This window comes from Doryrhamphus excisus, chromosome 12 (assembly GCF_030265055.1).
Source record: "Doryrhamphus excisus isolate RoL2022-K1 chromosome 12, RoL_Dexc_1.0, whole genome shotgun sequence".
Lineage (NCBI taxonomy): Eukaryota > Metazoa > Chordata > Actinopteri > Syngnathiformes > Syngnathidae > Doryrhamphus > Doryrhamphus excisus.
Genome location: NC_080477.1, coordinates 672,643 through 691,532, shown reverse-complemented (window position 1 = coordinate 691,532; position 18,890 = coordinate 672,643). Strand labels below are relative to the sequence as shown.

At 44.5% G+C, this 18,890-nt stretch overlaps 1 protein-coding gene across 1 annotated transcript in view; it reads right to left on the bottom strand.

Moving 5' to 3' along the window:
- Nucleotides 1-18,850, bottom strand: part of LOC131139777 (AT-rich interactive domain-containing protein 3B-like) — a 93,230-nt gene extending 74,380 nt beyond the window's left edge. Inside the window, exons 1-2 of the mRNA XM_058089663.1 lie at nucleotides 18,282-18,850; nucleotides 16,433-17,068 (exon numbers count right to left, since the gene is read on the bottom strand). Coding sequence (XP_057945646.1) covers nucleotides 16,433-17,068; nucleotides 18,282-18,317 — 672 coding nt within the window. The 5' untranslated portion in view covers nucleotides 18,318-18,850. The remainder of the gene's footprint in view (nucleotides 1-16,432; nucleotides 17,069-18,281) is intronic.
- Between the last annotated feature and the right edge of the window lie 40 nt (nucleotides 18,851-18,890).

Genomic DNA, 18,890 nt, shown 5'->3' with positions numbered 1-18,890 from the left:
TTGGCCACTGATCAAATTACAGCAGGCAACAGTGGCTCAGTTTCCATTAGAGGCAAGGAAGTTAATCCTCCGGGGTCGATTTAGGGATGGGGGAGGGGCAGCAAAAAAAAAAAGAGCAACAACCAATGGACACACGCCGTTTGCATTTAATGAGGTAACTTTTTTTTTTGGTCTTACAATTCGGTTAAAATGAAATTTGAAACACTTCTATGCTAGGACTACGTTATGCTAGCCATAGCATTTCAGTATGTGGAATCAAACTATGGAATGGATTGAGTAAGGAAATCAAACAATGCACAACGATGAGCCAATTCAAGAAACAATACAAGCAGTTGATGTTTGCTAAATCCAAGGATGAAGAGTCTTGAACCAGTTGGATGCTCATATCACCTACTTCTGTACGTGACAAAAAAAAAAAATTAAAAAAAATTAAAATAAAATATTTTTTTATTTTTAAAAATTAATATTTTTATAATAATGTATAATACATTTTTATAATAATAAAAAAATAAAAAGCAAAAACAAAAAAACTATATTAGGAAAGCAGGAAGTGAACAAATGTAAGAGTTAGTGATTGTAAAAGTACCAGATGGAGGGTTAGGATTTAATAAGCTTTGCTTCTTCCTACTCCTTTTGGACATGTGGAACTGGGAACTGATTATGGGATGCACTCAATTGGAATCTGATGCATGTTCAAATGAAATTAAACCATTACCATTACCAAAATGGACAGACGCGTGGTTTCCTCAGCGACGGCGCGCGATGATGTCACAACCCGCGGAGAGGAAACACTTTTGCAAAGCAAAAATGCGCCAAAAGCATCCGTCGGGTATGTGAACGTGAGAAAGGAGAATGAAAAGTTAACAGTGACCCGCCCAAAAAAGTATATGATGCAAAAAGAAAAGCTTGAAGCGAGGCGTTGGGCAAACATCCACACAATGCAAATCAAGCAGCAGGTACACACACACACACACACACACACACACACAACCAAAACCACAAAGGAAGCCAGCAGCTGTGCACACCATCGTTACTGTCTCCGCCGCGTCTCGTGCCATCATGGGAAGGAGAATGGCAACACCAACGACAACAGGAAATGAACCAACGGGATTTGAATCGAATTAGTTTTCTTAACCTGATTTGTAGGGCAAATTTGAACATTAATGTGACGTAGGGGGTTTTGGGTTACTATTTAAAAAGTTTTCATCTAATATAAAGTTTTATACATTCTCATTTTTGGCACAAAAAAACAGCATATGTTCATATTTCAAATGATGTGAAATAGCTAGGTCGTGAATTTTGTAATTTATTCCCTATTTAATTATTTCAAAATTAGCCGTACATCATCATTTATTTCTCAAAAAAAAAACAATTATGATGTAATGGGTAATTGAATGAATTGACTTTTCTATGCATTCATTTATTTCATTGGTTACGTATTTATTTCATTTTGCCACAAATGAAATCCGATTCCAACTACATCTAATTCTTCCAACCTTTCCTTGGCGACTGGCTGTGTGACACCAGTTCAGCAACAGGTGGTAAATAAAATATGGGCGTTTATAGTATATCCATGTACATGTTCGATGGTACTATAGTATGCGTATGTTACAAATGTATTACATTGCAGGTGGAGGTATCACTACACCGTCACTACACCACAGAGATCATAATGATAATGTAGCGTCCTCCAGCAGATGTGTCCTTCGGGACTTGGGCAAATCAAATTGTAAAAAAAAAAAACAACAACAACAAAAAAAAAGCCCCCCCCCACGACCACCACCCTTTGGCTTCTTTCTTTTACGGCTACTGCAACACTGGAAGGGTGGGGGGATAAATTGAAAGATCACCAATCAGGGGCTGACTGGACTATAACACGGGCCAGCAGCCAACCACCCCCCCCCGGTGTCTCTTGTTGGGAGCCCCCCGGTGGGAATGTTCACTGTTTGAAGAGTTAACTCTTTAATTCCGTCTGGAATGTTTCCTCTGGGTGGGGCAGTGTGGTGTGCCGAGCCAGACCACTAACCCTGCTCCTCCTCCTCCTCCTTCCACGGCACCCCCCCCCCCCCCCCCACCCTTCATCTCCCTACTAAATTCAATACCTCTATTTCTGGCCCGGGGAGGGGCGGGTCTTCTACACTTAGGTGTTAAGAGCAGGTCAGCACAAAATAAGGCATGGTCCGTGATTGCTCCCAACACACTCATTCACATAAATGAGAGTATGGGAGGCTAGGTGGGGGTGGGGGGCGGGGGGAGTCATTTACCACCCACGATGACATTTACACCTTATTTTTTTTTATAGACGTCAGGTATCCACAGCGACATTCCCAAACTCAGAGGAGACTCAGGTTAAAATGCTGATGCAGTCCAGCGAAACCTAGGAGGTCCGACAAGATCCCTTCTATCTACGATGTTGGGTCACTACTGTGTATTACGTAGAACAACTACATTAACTCAATCGTTACCAAAGACGTATTCATACGTTTTTTTTTTCCAACTCGACCCCAAGCTCCCAAATACATATTTGTACCGCTTTCGGGTTTTTGCCTGCTCCGCAGCAACCAGGAAGTGGAAAAGGCATCTTGCCGTGTAGCGCAAATGAGGTTACGTATCGAAAGGAAATTTTCAACGTATGGACGCGGGTGCACAAGTTGAAAAAGTGAAAATGTTTTTGCAATTTTCATTTTGATTTCCATGATTTATTTTCAATGATGTTGTGGTATCATTTCGGCTAAATTCGTGGTAAAGTGAAAGTGGTTTTGTCACAAAACTTGAGAACTCATATTTCGCTGAAACTCGCTTATGCTATTTTACTGCTGATTACTAAAGAACAAAAAAAGGTCAAAACAAACTTTTTTCGTTCTTATACCTTCTTTCGGTATGTACCATGTCTATGTAGTCCGAGGACACAATATTCTGCTGTGTGTCTTGAAAAATCTGTCAAAAATCATCAAAACTAGCCGATACGCAGAGGGGCGGCTTTGGAAAAATGTCTGAGATTTAATGAGTCGAGAGGAAGACGACAACGGAAACATCAAGTGGTAAGGTTAGAAGAATAAAATAACATTAAGAGAATAATAGAAAATTCTATTAGAATAGAAAATAAAGAAAATAAATAAGAAAATAAAGATGTGATACTGCACAAATACAAACAAATTGCCGTGGATGCTAATGTTACTTGCATCGGTAGCCTAGCGCAGGGAATGAATGTGAAACATCATACTACAGTAAACCTCGGATATATCGGATTCAATTGTTCCCACTGGTTTTGTCCGATATAAGCAAAATCCGTTATATGCGTATACCTGAAAATGTCCGTTTTACGCATATATCGGATTTATATCCAGTATATGCGTAAATGGGATTTTATCCGTTATAAAAAGGCACTTCCTTGACTATGTTTCCAATGTACCTGGACTGGGCAATGAAAAGAGACGTAAGGTCATGAGAATTGAACTTTATTGGACTCTGAGCATAACAAATTGTTAATTAAGCTAGGCCCCGTTACGCCCGTCAGGCCTACGTTATTTCCAATAGTGAGGTTAAGATCTCATTCACTGCTGTGCTAGTATTATTGACGTCACTCACTTTTATATTTGTCCTAAATGTGGAGCCAGGAGAAAGACAATAGCCAGTGACATCAACAAGATTAGCATAACGATGCGGCCATCCGATATATGCCAGGGAAATTTCATGGAAATGCATTGGAACGGGACTGGAGATTTTGTCCGAAATAGGCCAAATCCGTTATAAAATATATGCAATGAATTTTTATTGGAAATGCATTACAGAAAAATCGGTTCTTTTTTATCTGTTCGTTGTGAGCGAATTTCCGATATATCCGAGGTTTACTGTACTTCCTTAAAGCGGCAGAATCATTTATCGACCGCTTACGCAATCATCATAATAAACGACATTTAACGATCATGTCTACTGGACATGATCGTGTCTACTGGAAACTGGACTAGCCAAATAGAATTAAAGAGCGAGGCTAATTGGTGCAGCTCTGAAGAGTTGGCGTCCTGATAGAAACTGAAGTGTGGCCATTAGGGCTCCGGCGGCTATGAAGCACAAAGAAACGTTCACACAAAAATGGCAATAAAAATAAAAGCACAATTTGGAGATCAGTGGCCCCCATTCAGAGGAAGTGGGCCACTATTAAGGCAAAGTCAGGGTCGTGCACCAGCGGGGACAAACCCAAATATGGCAAAATAAAAAAAAATCCCCCAACCCCCACCCCCGATGTGAAGAACGCTAATACGGTAAACCAACAAAGACCACTCAGTCATCTCCATACACATTAAGTCTTCACAGTGAACTTTCCACCCTGTTACTCTCCAATGTTAGTGGAGGAGGGGGCGGAGCCAAAACCTGCAGTGACAAACAATGGCGGCTGACGAGCGCCAACGGCCGCACTGAACTCCAACCTGCTCGGGGGGCGGAATAAATCAGTGCCGCAAGTCCGTGAGTCAAGCTGGTTGAGACGCCATCGGGATGCCATCACTCTTTTTTTTTTTTTTTTTTTTAAATAACAGAATATGCAACTATCCCGCAGACCTGGCAACCTTGAAGAAGTATATTGTAAGTATACTACAGTATAATATAAGCAGTAATGTAGTGCCCCCTGCATATCACCCCCACTGCAACCACTAAAGTCAAACAACATTTTTTCCAACTTTTTCTTTGGCTTTGCTGCAACATAGGCGCTTTTGATATAAAAAAAACAACCTAAAACAAAAAGAATATACCCAGATAGACCAGAGTGTCATGAGTATTTTGTTGTTTTCATGCAAAATAACTTCTTTTTACACTTACAAGTTATTTTTCTGCTTGACAGTTCATAATGTTAAAACGTTAATTTACAAATTTCCCCACTGAAGGCCGAATAAAGGCATATCTTATATATTAATGTTCATACAATTCCAAAGCTTTACTGTGGAATGGGACAATGTTATATGGAATATCGCTAAGAAAGATTCCTGCTTTCTTAGCAGTAATTGTAGCAGCCATTTACACTGCAGGATAAATGAGCATTTCCTGTACAGGCGCCCCTCATTTATCCAAGGTAACTGGTTCCAGACCCGACCACCACAAGGAAATGTACGTAAAGCAGGCTTCCAATATTAATAAACAGAATATTTTCATAGTTAGAGTATAAAAAAAACCCGTTTAGGAATTTGTAAGTACAAGTTTTAACATAATTAGAGTCCTGCAGATATGAAATAGCACCCCCAAGTGCCAGGTGTATAATGTATTGTTTATATGGAGTATCGGTATCTGTGCCATAAGAAGGTTATGGCGTGAAAATGACCTACTACATATTGTGTTTTGTAAAGTACAGGGTGACCCAAAAAGATGCGTACCCATGAAAATTTCAATTGTGACTTTGATTAAAAAGCTATTTATTTCAAATTACAACCACACATTATTCAGTTTATGGAAGACCATTCAACAGAGTTTCAGCTATTTCTGTCAATTTTTAGTCAATTTATGGCTTTCCCAAGATGTGTTCCAAATGTCCACCATTTCGTTGTACTCGTCTGACAAAGTTGTCAATCACTTTTACACACTCCTCTTTCGGGATGGCTCTTATTTTTTTTTGCTTGGTTGAGGCAGAGGTTCGAAGAGAGACTCATAAGCAGAAGATGCGATGCGGAATGGGCCCCGCACTCACCAGATCTTAACCCCCCAGATTTTTATCCGTGGGGTTTCCTCAAAGACAATGTATACCAGGGAAATCCACAAACAATTGAGGAACTGAAAACTGCCATCACAGCAAAAATAAGAGCCATCCCGAAAGAGGAGTGTGTAAAAGTGATTGACAACTTTGTCAGACGAGTACAGGTTTGCTTGCAACGGAATGGTGGACATTTGGAACTAAAAATGGACAGAAATAGCTGAAACTCTGGTGAATGGTCTTCCATAAACTGAATAATGTGTGGTTGTAATTTGAAACAATTGACAATTGAAATTTTCATGGGTACGCATCTTTTTGGGTCACCCTGTACATGGACTTGTACTGCATCCTACCGTGATCATGACGTCAGTGGACAAATGGCTGACATTTAAATCACCAGGCTCGTGTAGATTATGTTTTATTCAGCAAGTCAGTTTACGGTGCAAGGCGTTTTGATTTCTGTCGACGCCACAGCTTTTGGTCTCAGTAAACGACAAAGGGGGGGGGGGGGGGGGGGGCATGCCGTAAAACATGTCTAGATGCTTTTCCTTTCTCCTCTTTGTACGAGTCCTGGTAATGCGGGCCAACAGCCAGTTTCCTGGTGTCGCTGTCATCAACCGTATTTGTCACATGTTGGGCGGCGTGGCAACAGAGGATTGATGCGCCAGGATGGTTCCATGGCACATTCCGCTGTCAAAATGAAACCTCCGCGCCATCTGTCCAAGACCCGCCGTTCATCATGAATGAACCATGAACCGCGCCAAACGTTCCGGCCTCTAAAAGCTCACGCGCAATCTTTTCTATCGATCTCCCCCGGCTGCAGCTGTGCAGCTCTCCACTTCCTGGCTGATGTGTTGCTGGGGCGACAGCTAAATTATGCAACAGCAGATGAGGAGCGAGGGATGGCGAGGGATGGCGAGGGACGGGCAGCTGCGGCGCTGCTGGCGGCGTGCTAGCGCGAGAACACAATATTCTGTGTGCCTTGAAATAAATCAGTCCAAACCACCAAAAAGAGGCTGGTACCGAGAGGGACGGCTTTTAAAAAAAAATGTCTGGGATTGAATAAGATGATATTTTTATAAGTTGATGTCATCTTTTAGAGGGATTAGTTAAGGCTTTTTGTCAAGAAACAGAGGATGAACGTAACCGCATGAATACAAATACTGCATACATTCTTCATGCTGCTTTTGTCCAATTTTCCACCCGTCCCAGGGGGTCTATGTTTTGGCACAGAATGCTACCTGGCACTTTTGTAGGTAGGGTTGAGCGATAAGATAAGATAATATAAGATAAGATATGCCTTTATTCGTCCCTCAGTGGGGAAATTTGCATTGCATGGCAGCAAGAGTACAGAATCAGTTAAGCAGTACAAAATACACAATATATAAAAAAAATAAACAATATAAACAACCCAAGTATTAACAAATTAACTATTTTACCCAGAGTTATATACAAATACAGTTTGCAGATGATATGAAATGAGATGAAATATACGAGCAGTCTGTACACTATGAGATGGTACTGGAGCCTATCCCAGCTGTCTTGGGGCGAGAGGCGGGGTCCACCCTGGACTGGTGGCCAGCCAATCACAGGGCACATATATAGACAAACAACCATTCACACTCACATTCATACCTATGGACAATTTGGAGTCGCTAATTAACCTAGCATGTTTTTGGAATGCGGGTCACAGGGGTGCTGGAGCCTATCACAGCTGTCTTGGGGGGAGCGAGGCGGGGTACACCCTGGACTGGTGGCCAACCAACCACAGGGCACATATAGACAAACAAACATTCACATTCATACCTATTGATACCTAATTTGGAGTGGCCAATTAACCTAGCATGTTTTTGGAATGTGTTACTGTTCTTACAAAGAACACTAAACTCATCACACACCAACTTAACACTCAAAAGGTATAATTATGAAACCAGCTCAACCGAATCATTCATTTTCTACCGCTTATCCTCACGAGGGTTGCGGGGGGTGCTGGAGCCTATCCCAGCTGTCTTCGGGTGAGAGAGGCGGGGTACACCCTGGACTGGTGGCCAGCCAATCCCAGGGCACATATAGACAAACAACCATTCACACTCACATTCATACCTATGGACAATTTGGAGTGGCTAATTAACCTAGCATGTTTTTGGAATGTGGGAGGAAACCGGAGTACCCGGAGAAATACTTCACTTAGAACAGATGTACATGGTGGTGTACAAGTCTATTGGGAGCAGTGCTGGTTGTCAAGTCAAGTCTATTTGTATATCCCTTAATCACCAAAGAGCCTGAAAGGGCTTAACAAGCACAGTACAGTCGGCAAGTACAGTCAGATATCGGATATAAATGATAAAAATATGCTGTACGACAGATTACGGTTGTTGAACGCCAAGTGGCAAACGTGACATGGTGGCAGGGAAAGGATGATGGAGTTCAACCATGAGGAATTAACAGGAACCATCCACACAAAAACAACATAGTTAGCGCCGGGAAGGGAGGCCCCTGCCAGCCACCTGTAGCACAAATGTCAGCATCAATGCACGGGAGCGTCCCCCCCGCCGCCCCCCACCAACCACCCCCAATCTCTGCTGTGCAGGCACGATTAAAACTGCATTAATCACAGAGGGATTATCACAGGCTGTGTGTGTGTGTGTGTGTGTGGAGAGATGGGGTGGGGTGGGGTGGAATACAGGGGTCACGCAGCCCATGTCCCACGGCGGCTGGGGGCCAAAGTGCTGAGGCTGGCCTGCTGCCCGCCCCCGTGTGCTCCCTCCACGCGACGCCATTGTCCCCCCCTCCCCTTGTTTGGCAATTATTTACTGGGCTGTTTAGGACACTAGGCATACATCACTCGCACACAAAAAAAAAACACAGTGGCGACCCGTCTCTGCCCCCCCCCCCCCCCCCCTCCTCCATCTGTCATATACATAAAAAAATCCTCGCTAGTGGTGTAAACCCAAGAACCCATGGAAAGTATGTATTTAAACAATAAGGGGGGGGGCGACGCCATTCATCCTGGTTCTGTGCGTTCCTCGGGTTTAAGGACAGGTTGGGTACACTAAGTGTATAAAACGCAGTAATATAGTGGAAACAACCCATCTGTGGGGAGTCTGTGGACCAACACACTGTGGACTACTGTCAGGTTACACCTGCACAGCGACTTCCTGTTCAGGGCAAAGTAAGCTTGGCTGGATTCTACCACGGCAACCAACAAAATGTATTTTTTAGTCAAGATCGTTAGCCCGCAAAATCATGAATTTGCATGTTTGAAAGCTTAATATGGGAGAAAGTCAGGGTTTTGCAAGTTCAAGTCAAGTCAATTCAAGACGGGTCGAGTCAAGTCCAAAGGCATAGGCTTACAAACCAAGACCGCTACCAAATACATTGCATACATGTTACCAACATAACACTATTAAATTTGACAATTAATGCATTTTGAGGCTACACGGCGGATGAGTGGTTGGCACGCAGGCCATACAGCTAGGGGACCCCGAGTTCGATTCCACCCTCAGACATCTCTGTGCGGTACTCCGGTTTCCTCCCACATTCCAAAAACATGCTAGGTTAATTAGCCACTCCAAATTGTCCATAGGTATGAATGTGAGTGTGAATGGTTGTTTGTCTATATGTGCCCTGGGATTGGCTGGCCACCAGTCCAGGGTGTACCCCGCCTCTCTCACCCGAAGACAGCTGGGATAGGCTCCAGCACCCCCCGCGACCCTCGTGAGGATAAGCGGTAGAAAATGAATGATTCGGTTGAGCTGGTTTCATAATTATACCTTTTGAGTGTTAAGTTGGTGTGTGATGAGTTTAGTGTTCTTTGTAAGAACACTAACACATTCCAAAAACATGCTAGGTTAATTGGCCACTCCAAATTGTCCATAGGTATGAATGTGAGTGTGAATGGTTGTTTGTCTATATATGTGCCCTGGGATTGGCTGGCCACCAGTCCAGGGTGTACCCCGCCTCTCTCACCCGAAGACAGCTGGGATAGGCTCCTGCACCCCCCGCGACCCTCGTGAGGATAAGCGGTAGAAAATGAATGATTCGGTTGAGCTGGTTTCATAATTATACCTTTTGAGTGTTAAGTTGGTGTGTGATGAGTTTAGTGTTCTTTGTAAGAACAGTAACACATTCCAAAAACATGCTAGGTTAATTGGCCACTCCAAATTAGGTATGAATAGGTATGAATGTGAATGTTTGTTTGTCTATATGTGCCCTGTGGTTGGTTGGCCACCAGTCCAGGGTGTACCCCGCCTCGCTCCCCCCAAGACAGCTGTGATAGGCTCCAGCACCCCTGTGACCTTTGTGAGGAAAAAGCGGTAGAAAATGAATGAATGAATGAATGTATTTTGAATTGTGTGGTTTTTGAAAAAGGGACCAGTGTGACAAAAGTCGGTCAAATAAAAAAACAAAGGAGTGCAGACGTAGCGTTCAGGATTTAGTCAGTACAAAGACACGTAATCCACGCCCTCCTTGTTTGTTCTGAAACCTGACTGAATGTTAACAGAAGCTTTCAATGAGGCAGATTCTGTCACGGACAATCGCATGATTTGAATAATTTGAACGGAGACACATTTTGCTCAACACGCATGCTGAAAATCCCATGCACTTTGGAGGCATCGGACCAAACTTTGGTCCCCAGTTGTCGACGTCGGGCTGTCGAAGTCTTTGACGACATTGCCGAGTCGAGTCCAAGTGGCGTGACTCAAGTCCACAACTCCGCGTGTCACTGCAGTCAAGACGTATAACCAAATTCCCGCTACAGTCGTCCCTCGCGATATCGCAGACTACCCAGCATGCCTTGCGGGCACTTGGAGTTAACAGTTTCAAGTCATGCCTAAGAGTGTTTAGTTGTTGATTCATGTGATGCGCTAACTTGCAGTTGATGTGTTGTGATTTTTGTTTTGCTGCACCATGAGAAGGTATGTCGGTCTGTTTGATGCTCCGCTAAAAAATTTTAACCCAAAACTAGGAATTGTTAGTAGTACATTTTAGCTAATGAAAGCTTTCCTTGTATCCGCTCGTCTTTGTCCGTTTACGTACTTCACCGGGAAGGCCATTCATTCATTTTCTACTGCTTTTCCTCACCAGGGTCGTGGGGGTGCTGGAGCCTATCCCAGCTGTCTTGGGGCGAGAGGCGGGGTCCACCCTGGACTGGTGGCCAGCCAATCCCAGGGCACATATGGACAAACAACCATTCACACTCACATTCATACCTATGGACAATTTGGAGTGGCCAATTAACCTGTTAGCATGTTTTTGGAATGTGTTAGTGTTCTGACAAAGAGCACTAAACTCATCACACACCAGCTTAACACTCAAAAGGTATAATTATGAAACCAGCTCAATCGAATCATTCATTCATTTTCTACCGCTTATTCCCAGGAGGGTCGCGGGGGTGCTGGAGCCTATCCCAGCTGTCTTGGGGCGAGAGAGGCGGGGTCCACCCTGGACTGGTGGCCAGCCAATCCCAGGGCACATATGGACAAACAACCATTCACACTCACATTCATACCTATGGACAATTTGGAGTGGCCAATTAACCTAGCATGTTTTTGGAACGTGTTAGTGTTCTTACAAAGAGCACTAAACTCATCACACACCAACTTAACACTCAAAAAGGTATAATTATGAAATCGGCTCAACCGAATCACTTTGGAGTCGCCAATTCACCTTGGATGTTTTTGGAATGTGGGAGGAAACCGGAGTGCAAACTCCACACAGAGATGGCCGAGGGTGGGATTGAACCCGAGTCTCCTAGCTGTGAGGTCTGCGCGCTAACCACTTGTCCGCCGTGCAGCCCCAGGAAGGCCAAGCGTTCCCAAACAGGAGAGGGTTTTCAAGTTCCGGTTCCCCCTTGGTACCATCGCTAGCCAAAGGCCGCTACACTTCCTGTCCTTTTTAAATGATTGTCCGCCGCAGCGTTGTCTCCTGTGGACGGCAAACGCTCCTCCCGAAGCCACTTCGACCCAACCAGTGTGGCCGGAGAGTGGGGCGGTGAGATGTTAAGTGCACGGGACTCCTTAGCAACATGAAATGCTGCCTGGGCCTTTCAGTGCCTTGCTCTCTTGGAGGAGTCGTCTCTTGTCGCTGCTTTTAGAACGTAATAAACGAGCTCTCGCCATTATTAAAGGGGAGGTGGCGGGGTTGGGGGGGGTGGGCAGGTATTTGCGGCATTTGTCAGGCTCATCTCTGGCCTCTCAAAAAGACAATGACATCAAAAATAAATAAATAACAGGAAAAAAAGGAAAAAAAAAAACGCCTCCACCCCCCTCCACCTCCCACCCCCCCGGCATCCACTCCACTGTCGTCCTCCCCCCTGCAGCAGTGCAACCTGACACTGCCTGAAGAGATGAGCCGCCATTAAATACTGCAGAGCTGACATAATGACAGGAAAGATAAAAGAGAGGAAACAAAAAAAAAAATAAAAGAGCCAGACCAATTCTAGTCCCCCACCCCCCCCAGGCTTGTTGGACCGCCCCCCTCCTAATAAAAGACATCGGGCCACTGATAGGGGCACCGGCCGGCTATAACTTTGCTTTGCTGTGATCTTCTGTTCTGACAACGACCGCACAAAAGCCAGGTCAGCTTACAGAATATATATAATATAATATAACTCACCAGGACAATAAAGTGGCCTCTGACGCACACTTTCGTGACACACTTCACACACAGGCACGCTGCGTAGCTTGCAGAACAAAAAAATTATGTAAATGTAAATCTTTTGCATAATACTGATAAAAACCAGAAGCAAAATGACACCAAGGATAGCACTAACACTTTAAGGGGGGAAAAAGTGTGCATTATTTACTGAAATATTAACAAAAATGTCAAATGACGAATTTAGAGATTGTAAGAAAAGTGAAAATGTGTTTTATTCTTCATCAGAAGTTTAGGTTTTTTTAACATGAAATTGCCAATTACTCATCTTCCTCCTTTAATCTGTATTTGTGGCTAATGTGAGGGACCTTTATACGTGTTAAAAAATAAAGCTAAATGTCTAAATCCTCTTCTTAAATAATAAAAAAAAACAAAAATTCAAAATGCTGGATTTGGAACTTTATCTGCATTTTAAGGTCATTTAAGCAAAATGTCTACGTATCAATCTGCAATGTTAACAAAAGCGAAAAAGAATCATAAATAAGCAACTTCAACGTGCATCATTCAACGTGCGTCATCCAAGTTACGTATGTTGACAACAGAAATGTCAAAATGTTTACTTTATTGTGGTAACTTTATCGATACCGGCGCCACACTCGCGTGACAATAATGAAGGAAAATGTTGAAATAATCCTCTTCCTCCTCCTTTATCCGCACCTGCGCCAAATCTAAAAGGAAGTTAACCTGTTAAAGTACAAGCAAATGGTCTTGATACCACGCTTAATATGGTAACCAATGGTAACCAATGGTAACCAATGCAAAAAAATAAAAGGTCAACTCCTGGAATGGCAACTTCAGTTACAGATCAGGGTACTTTAAGACCGATCCTGCTTTTTTCCGACTTTTCTGACCTATAAATGTAGTTAGCATGTTGTGTTCTGGTGTTCAATCATGCCAGGGTTTCAGATGGAGGTTTGTGCATTTGGAGGTGAGCCCTGAGAGAAGTTTGGGATGGCGCCGGACGCTCGGCTTCAGAGAGTTTTGGCCAACACCGGATCCCTGTGACATCACAGTGAGCCTGACGTTTTTATATGGGTGTGCGAAGTAGGACCCAATCACGCCCGGAAACGGGCCGCGGGTGGAATAAATTCAAACTGACAAATATTCAGATGGAATAAGTGCAGATTCTGGAAGATCTAGAAAGCTTTCTGTGCGGGTTATCTTGTGTAGCTACTCTAACACTTCTATGCTAGGACTACGTTATGTTAGCCATAGCATTTCAGTATGTGGAATCAAACTATGGAACGGATTGAGTAAGGAAATCAAACAATGCACAACGATGAGCCAATTCAAGAAACAATACAAGCAGTTGATGTTTGCTAAATCCAAGGATGAAGAGTCTTGAACCAGTCATGATGTGCTATATATATCACTATATTGACACGCACTATGGTACACATTATGGCATTGGATGATCATATCACCGAGTACTTCCGTACAAGGACAAAAAATTACAAAAAAAAACAAACAAAAAAAAATTATATTGGGAAAGCAGGAAGTGAACAAATGTAACAGTTAGTGATTGTAAAAGTACCAGATGGAGGGGTAGGATTTAATAAGATTTGCTTCTTCCTACTCCTTTTGGACATGTGGAACTGGGAACTGATTATGGGATGCATGTTCAAATTTAAATGCAATGTTCAAAATTAAACCATTAGCATTACAAGTCAATAAGCATACTAAGTCCCCTTAAGGAAAATGCCTAAGTATCAATCTCTAAATGTTGAACGTGAAGACGAATAATAATAATGTAGCAATTTTATCGTCACAAGTTGACAACAAAAACAAAGGGAAATGTCAAAATGTTAACATTTATTTAGACCTGAGCCAAAATCTGAGGCGGGCTATGATGACAATAATGAAGGAAAATGTTGAAATATTCCTCTTCCTCCTTTGTTATCTGCATTTGCGTGAAGGTGATTTATTATTTGTATCGATAAAGTATCGAACCGACTTTAGTGTATCGTTGCACCCCTGCTAAGTACCCATCTAAAAGCATCAATGACATGACAATATTTTCTGGGGAGCATTGTGTGAATAAACCCGACGCACATTTCTCGGAGAATCGTGTTCTAACATTGATGTTCACCTTTGACCCGTGCACAGTTCCTCTGCAAGATTTTTTTTTTTTTTTTTTTTTTGGAAGCGAGCTGTTGCATAACGCTGCTACACAACAAACTGTGACTGAAAGAAATGTACCCCACTTGGCAGAGGTAACACGACCAGGACTGCTCGGCAACGTCATCGCCGCGTGTCCTTGATGCCAAATTTAGCCTTTGGCAGCAGCGTCCCAAAGACTTGGCCTTTAAATATAGCGTAGAATAATACAAGCCAGACACGAGACTCGGATACAACTCCTCGTATACTTGTGTGAGCGAGTCCTGCAACACTACTACTACTACTACTACTACTGCTGCTGCTAATACTACTACTACCGCCACCACGCTGCACCACATGGAGCTCGGCCCTCATCCAAGTTAGCATTCCAGCCAGCGTTCTGTAACATTGTGCTGAGGCAATATTTATCTTGAAGGGAAAGTGCACTTGGCACACAGCCCAAACTCTACTGGGGGTTGGGGGGCGGTGGGGGGGTCAGAGTCGGAAAAGGAGTAGCGCTCGGAGCGGAACGAGCAGCTACTGTGCTACCTTCCCACCCAAAATCCTCACGTTGACCCGGGCCAACCGCCCACAGCGGGCCCCGTCTGCTGACTTGACTACCAGGATCCCAGCCAAACCTGAGCTCGAGCCAAGCGCCGAGAGGGAGACACGCACACGCACACACGCACACACACACACACACACACACACACACACACACACAAGCCTGGCCCACTGCCAGCACTCACTTAAGCAGCTTTTTCCCCCCACAAAAGCCAATTGTGGGTCAAAGCTACACACACTTTGGGAAGTGCCTCCGCTGTGATGAGCAACCCGAAAAAAAAAAGAAAAAAAAAAAAGGCCCAACAATTGAACGTCACGTGACGTCAGCCCGTCAGCGGCGGCGGCGCTCACGTCACTGCAACTTCTGCAGAGCTGCACCTCCCAGCACGACTAATAGAGAACGTGCAAACATGCCATTAGTGTGTGAGATGACACCCCACCCCTTCCTCATGCTAAGAGTGGGGGGGGGGAATCGAACTGAAGTGTGAAATCAAACAAAACGCCCGAGTTCGCTAGAACATGTTTTAATTGGCAGCCATGTGTTACCTCGGTGCGTTGAAAAAAAAAAAGAAAAAGACATAACTTCATACACACGTGGTGAAAGAACATTCCCAATTGGGAAGTTTTTTCCCAAAACAAAGAAAAGTTATATTACTTGTGTACAGTGGAACCTTGGTTTTCATAATTTCTCACCTTTTTTGATGCAATTGCTGGCACTAGCAACTTTCTTTGGCCCCATGGCGGGTTATTTGACAGTCATTGTTTTTTTTTTTTTTATTTAAATGCACAGCAACGCATAGGGCGCGTTTGCTTGGGTACGCCATTTTGCAGAATGATACAGTACGGGGCAAACAGACTACAGTTATACCTCGCTGATCGCCGTTAATTGGTAACTAAAAATAAATTGGAAACCAAAAAGCTACCACTTCCACACAGAATGGGAGAAATGTTCAATCTATGGCCGACTCGATGCGGTGTGAAGGTAATGTAATGTCATGTAACGCGTGTCATCACTGACCGGAATACTACATACGACTTGGCTTTCAATATTGTTGGACTCGTAACGGGCCATAGTAAACCACAAAACAGCGATCATTCATGAATTGAGTTCTGAAACGATGCGAGACGTAGCAAAGTTGTAGAAAAACCTAAGCAAAATTTGGGCAAAACTTTTGAATAGATTTTCAAGGCGACAACAACGAGATTATTAACGCCAAAGCTGATCGCCCTGTTGGCAACAGAAGGCATGACGTCAAAGAATGAGTACTTTTGGTTTATTTTAGTTTAGTGTTATTGCACAGTGGTTAGCGTCCTTCTGCACTGAACGTGTGAGCGCTAAGAATATTTAAAATGCTTTTAAAAGAAACCTCATTCAGGTGTGGACTTTAGTGTGAAAGGCATACAGACAGGAAGTGATGTCACGGAAAGGAAACTGACCTGTCTGAAGTGGTCGTCAAAGCTCCAGTCAGCCTGCCCATTTGGGGAGGTAGCAGGGTGAGCGCCCGCAGGTGACAGGCCCTCGTCGGGTTCCTGCTTGACTCTGATGGGCGGGGACGCCGCCCTCTGGGGGGCCGACGCGGCGAAGCTGCCATAGGGGCGGGCCTGCTGGATGCGGGCAGCGCTCTGCTGCAACGCCAGCGTCTGCTTGCGGAGGAACTCCAGGCCGCTTGCGCCGCCTTCTTCCTCGTCGCTGCGCTCGTCGCCGTCCATCATCTCGTTGTCGTCCTCCTCGTCGGCGGAATCGCGACCCCTGTCCTCGTCGTCCTCCTTCTCAGAGTCCACGCTGCTCTGATTGGACATGCGAGGAGGTAGCCCGCCGCCGGGCACCGCACCGACCAGGCCCTTGCCCATGAAGTTGGCCCCGGAAGCCCGGGCGGCCGCCAGGATGGCCTGCTGGGCGGCCACCTGCTGAGCGTACATGATGTGGGCCTCACGCAGCTTCCTCTCCTTGCGCTCCATTTCCAGTCGGGCCTGCTGCTGCCGCTGGAGCTGCTCCATCACCGCCTCCAGCTTCATCCCCCCCGTAGAGGTACTCTGTGGAAAGGCTACACCGGGCTCCTGAGACATGCTGGGCTGCGGGGGGGTGGGGGGGGGGGCATGAACATGTTATCAAATAGCTTATTCATGGGGATAAACTGAAGCACATGAGCGGCACTGGCCTCGTTTTGGCATTTGTGCAACATTAATCCCATTCATACACTTGAGTTTATTCACGGCGCTGCAAGCAAAAGGTCATTTTTCACACGTTGTCAGTTCATTCTCACATTTTTTTAAAGTTTTATTTAGCAAAGTTTCATTTTCTGGAACAATTCGCGTTTTCGAACTGACTTTTACAGAGGCTACATGGCGGCGTTCTAATGTTGCCGGGCGTTTTAACTGCATTTTGAGGCAAAATGCAGTGCACTGCACGGTCGCGACCAGCAGAGGCGCTGTTGATTCATTGTTTGCTAGTTTGCCAGAAAAGAAGAACATGACATCAGCCGTGGAAAGTTGAACTACATACCAGCTCGTCAATCAAGGCAATGAAGTCTAAGTTACATCCCTCTAAAATGAGAACTCATGAATAAAACTAACTGGATCACAGTGCTTTAATCCACAAGGAGCAAAAGCGCATTCAAAATGCGAGTATTTTCCCGAAATGTACTCACTGAGCTGTAGTGTTTTGCTAAAGTGCACACACACAAAAAGAGGATGTGTCAGGGGGAAACTAGCTACACAAGTATTCGCCAACTCGTGTAACCTGATTTCTTTTTTTTTTTTTTTTTTACCGAATTTGGTGCACATTTTAATGGGCAATCATTGCAGAAAGGCTGCTGAACGTACGCGTTGCAATCGAGTGCTCTCTCCGCATCAAAAATCGGTGACTGGAGTTAATATTTCACTCGCAGCCTTGCTAAAGACTCAACTGTAGTCCCAATAGTTACGGATGTGCCGGCTAATGTAGCTTATGGTGGGAGATAGAGCTAATTAGACCCCAAGGAACGAGCGTCAAAACTGTCAAAATGGTTCAAACGCCGTCTTCGACATGTGTGGATATATGATTTTAAACGATTTTAATAACGCTCTACAAGGTCATAAGGCACAAGTAACGTTTAAATTAGCTTTCAGCGACTTTCCCCCCCACCTCCTTTCTTTTATCATACACACACTGAGGTCGTGCGCGCTATAATTCCGTCGAAAGATTACGAAAAAAATGTTTTTTTTTTTTAAATCCGCGTTGAGTTTGTTTTAAACGCATTTTAAAGGAAAGTAGGTGGGGAGACGGAAGGTAGGAACGAGTACTCACCATTTGTGCCTTACTAGTGCCTGAGTTGTCCACCATGCCTCCTTGTTGCCTCGCTGCTGGCACTCGTTCAAAACTCACTTGTAAACACACGCGCGCGCACGCCTCCAGGCGTGGACGCGCACGTCCGGGGGAGGCGGAAGGGGGGGAGGGAGGCTTTCAAAGCCAGGCACGACAAGCCCTTCTTAGATTTTTAAACCGTTATTTCCCTCGTCGGTTTTTCACCCAGGCTCACCCCACGGACGGATTTTTCCTCAAAAGTCTTATTTTTCGACTTGGTAGTAGTTTTTCGGTAACTCCAATTGCAAGCGTCGCTTCCTCCCTTTCCAACTGACACCCCCCACACGGCGTGCTAGCAAGCCCGAGACCCGCCCCAGTCCTCGGCAACAAGTCCCACCATTCCGATCCTCGCTTATTTCATCGCCGTTTGTCGCCACATACTCAAGAATGGAGGTGCGACGTTAACGGGGCAGACGGGCAAGGTGGCCAGCTGGGTTCAAAGACACTCGGAAATTATTTTACCCATGTGGTACAGTTTGTTTTGCTAATTACAACGCTTGTTCGTCAAATAAGTGTTAAATTAATTAAATTAAAGTACACCAAACGACACTC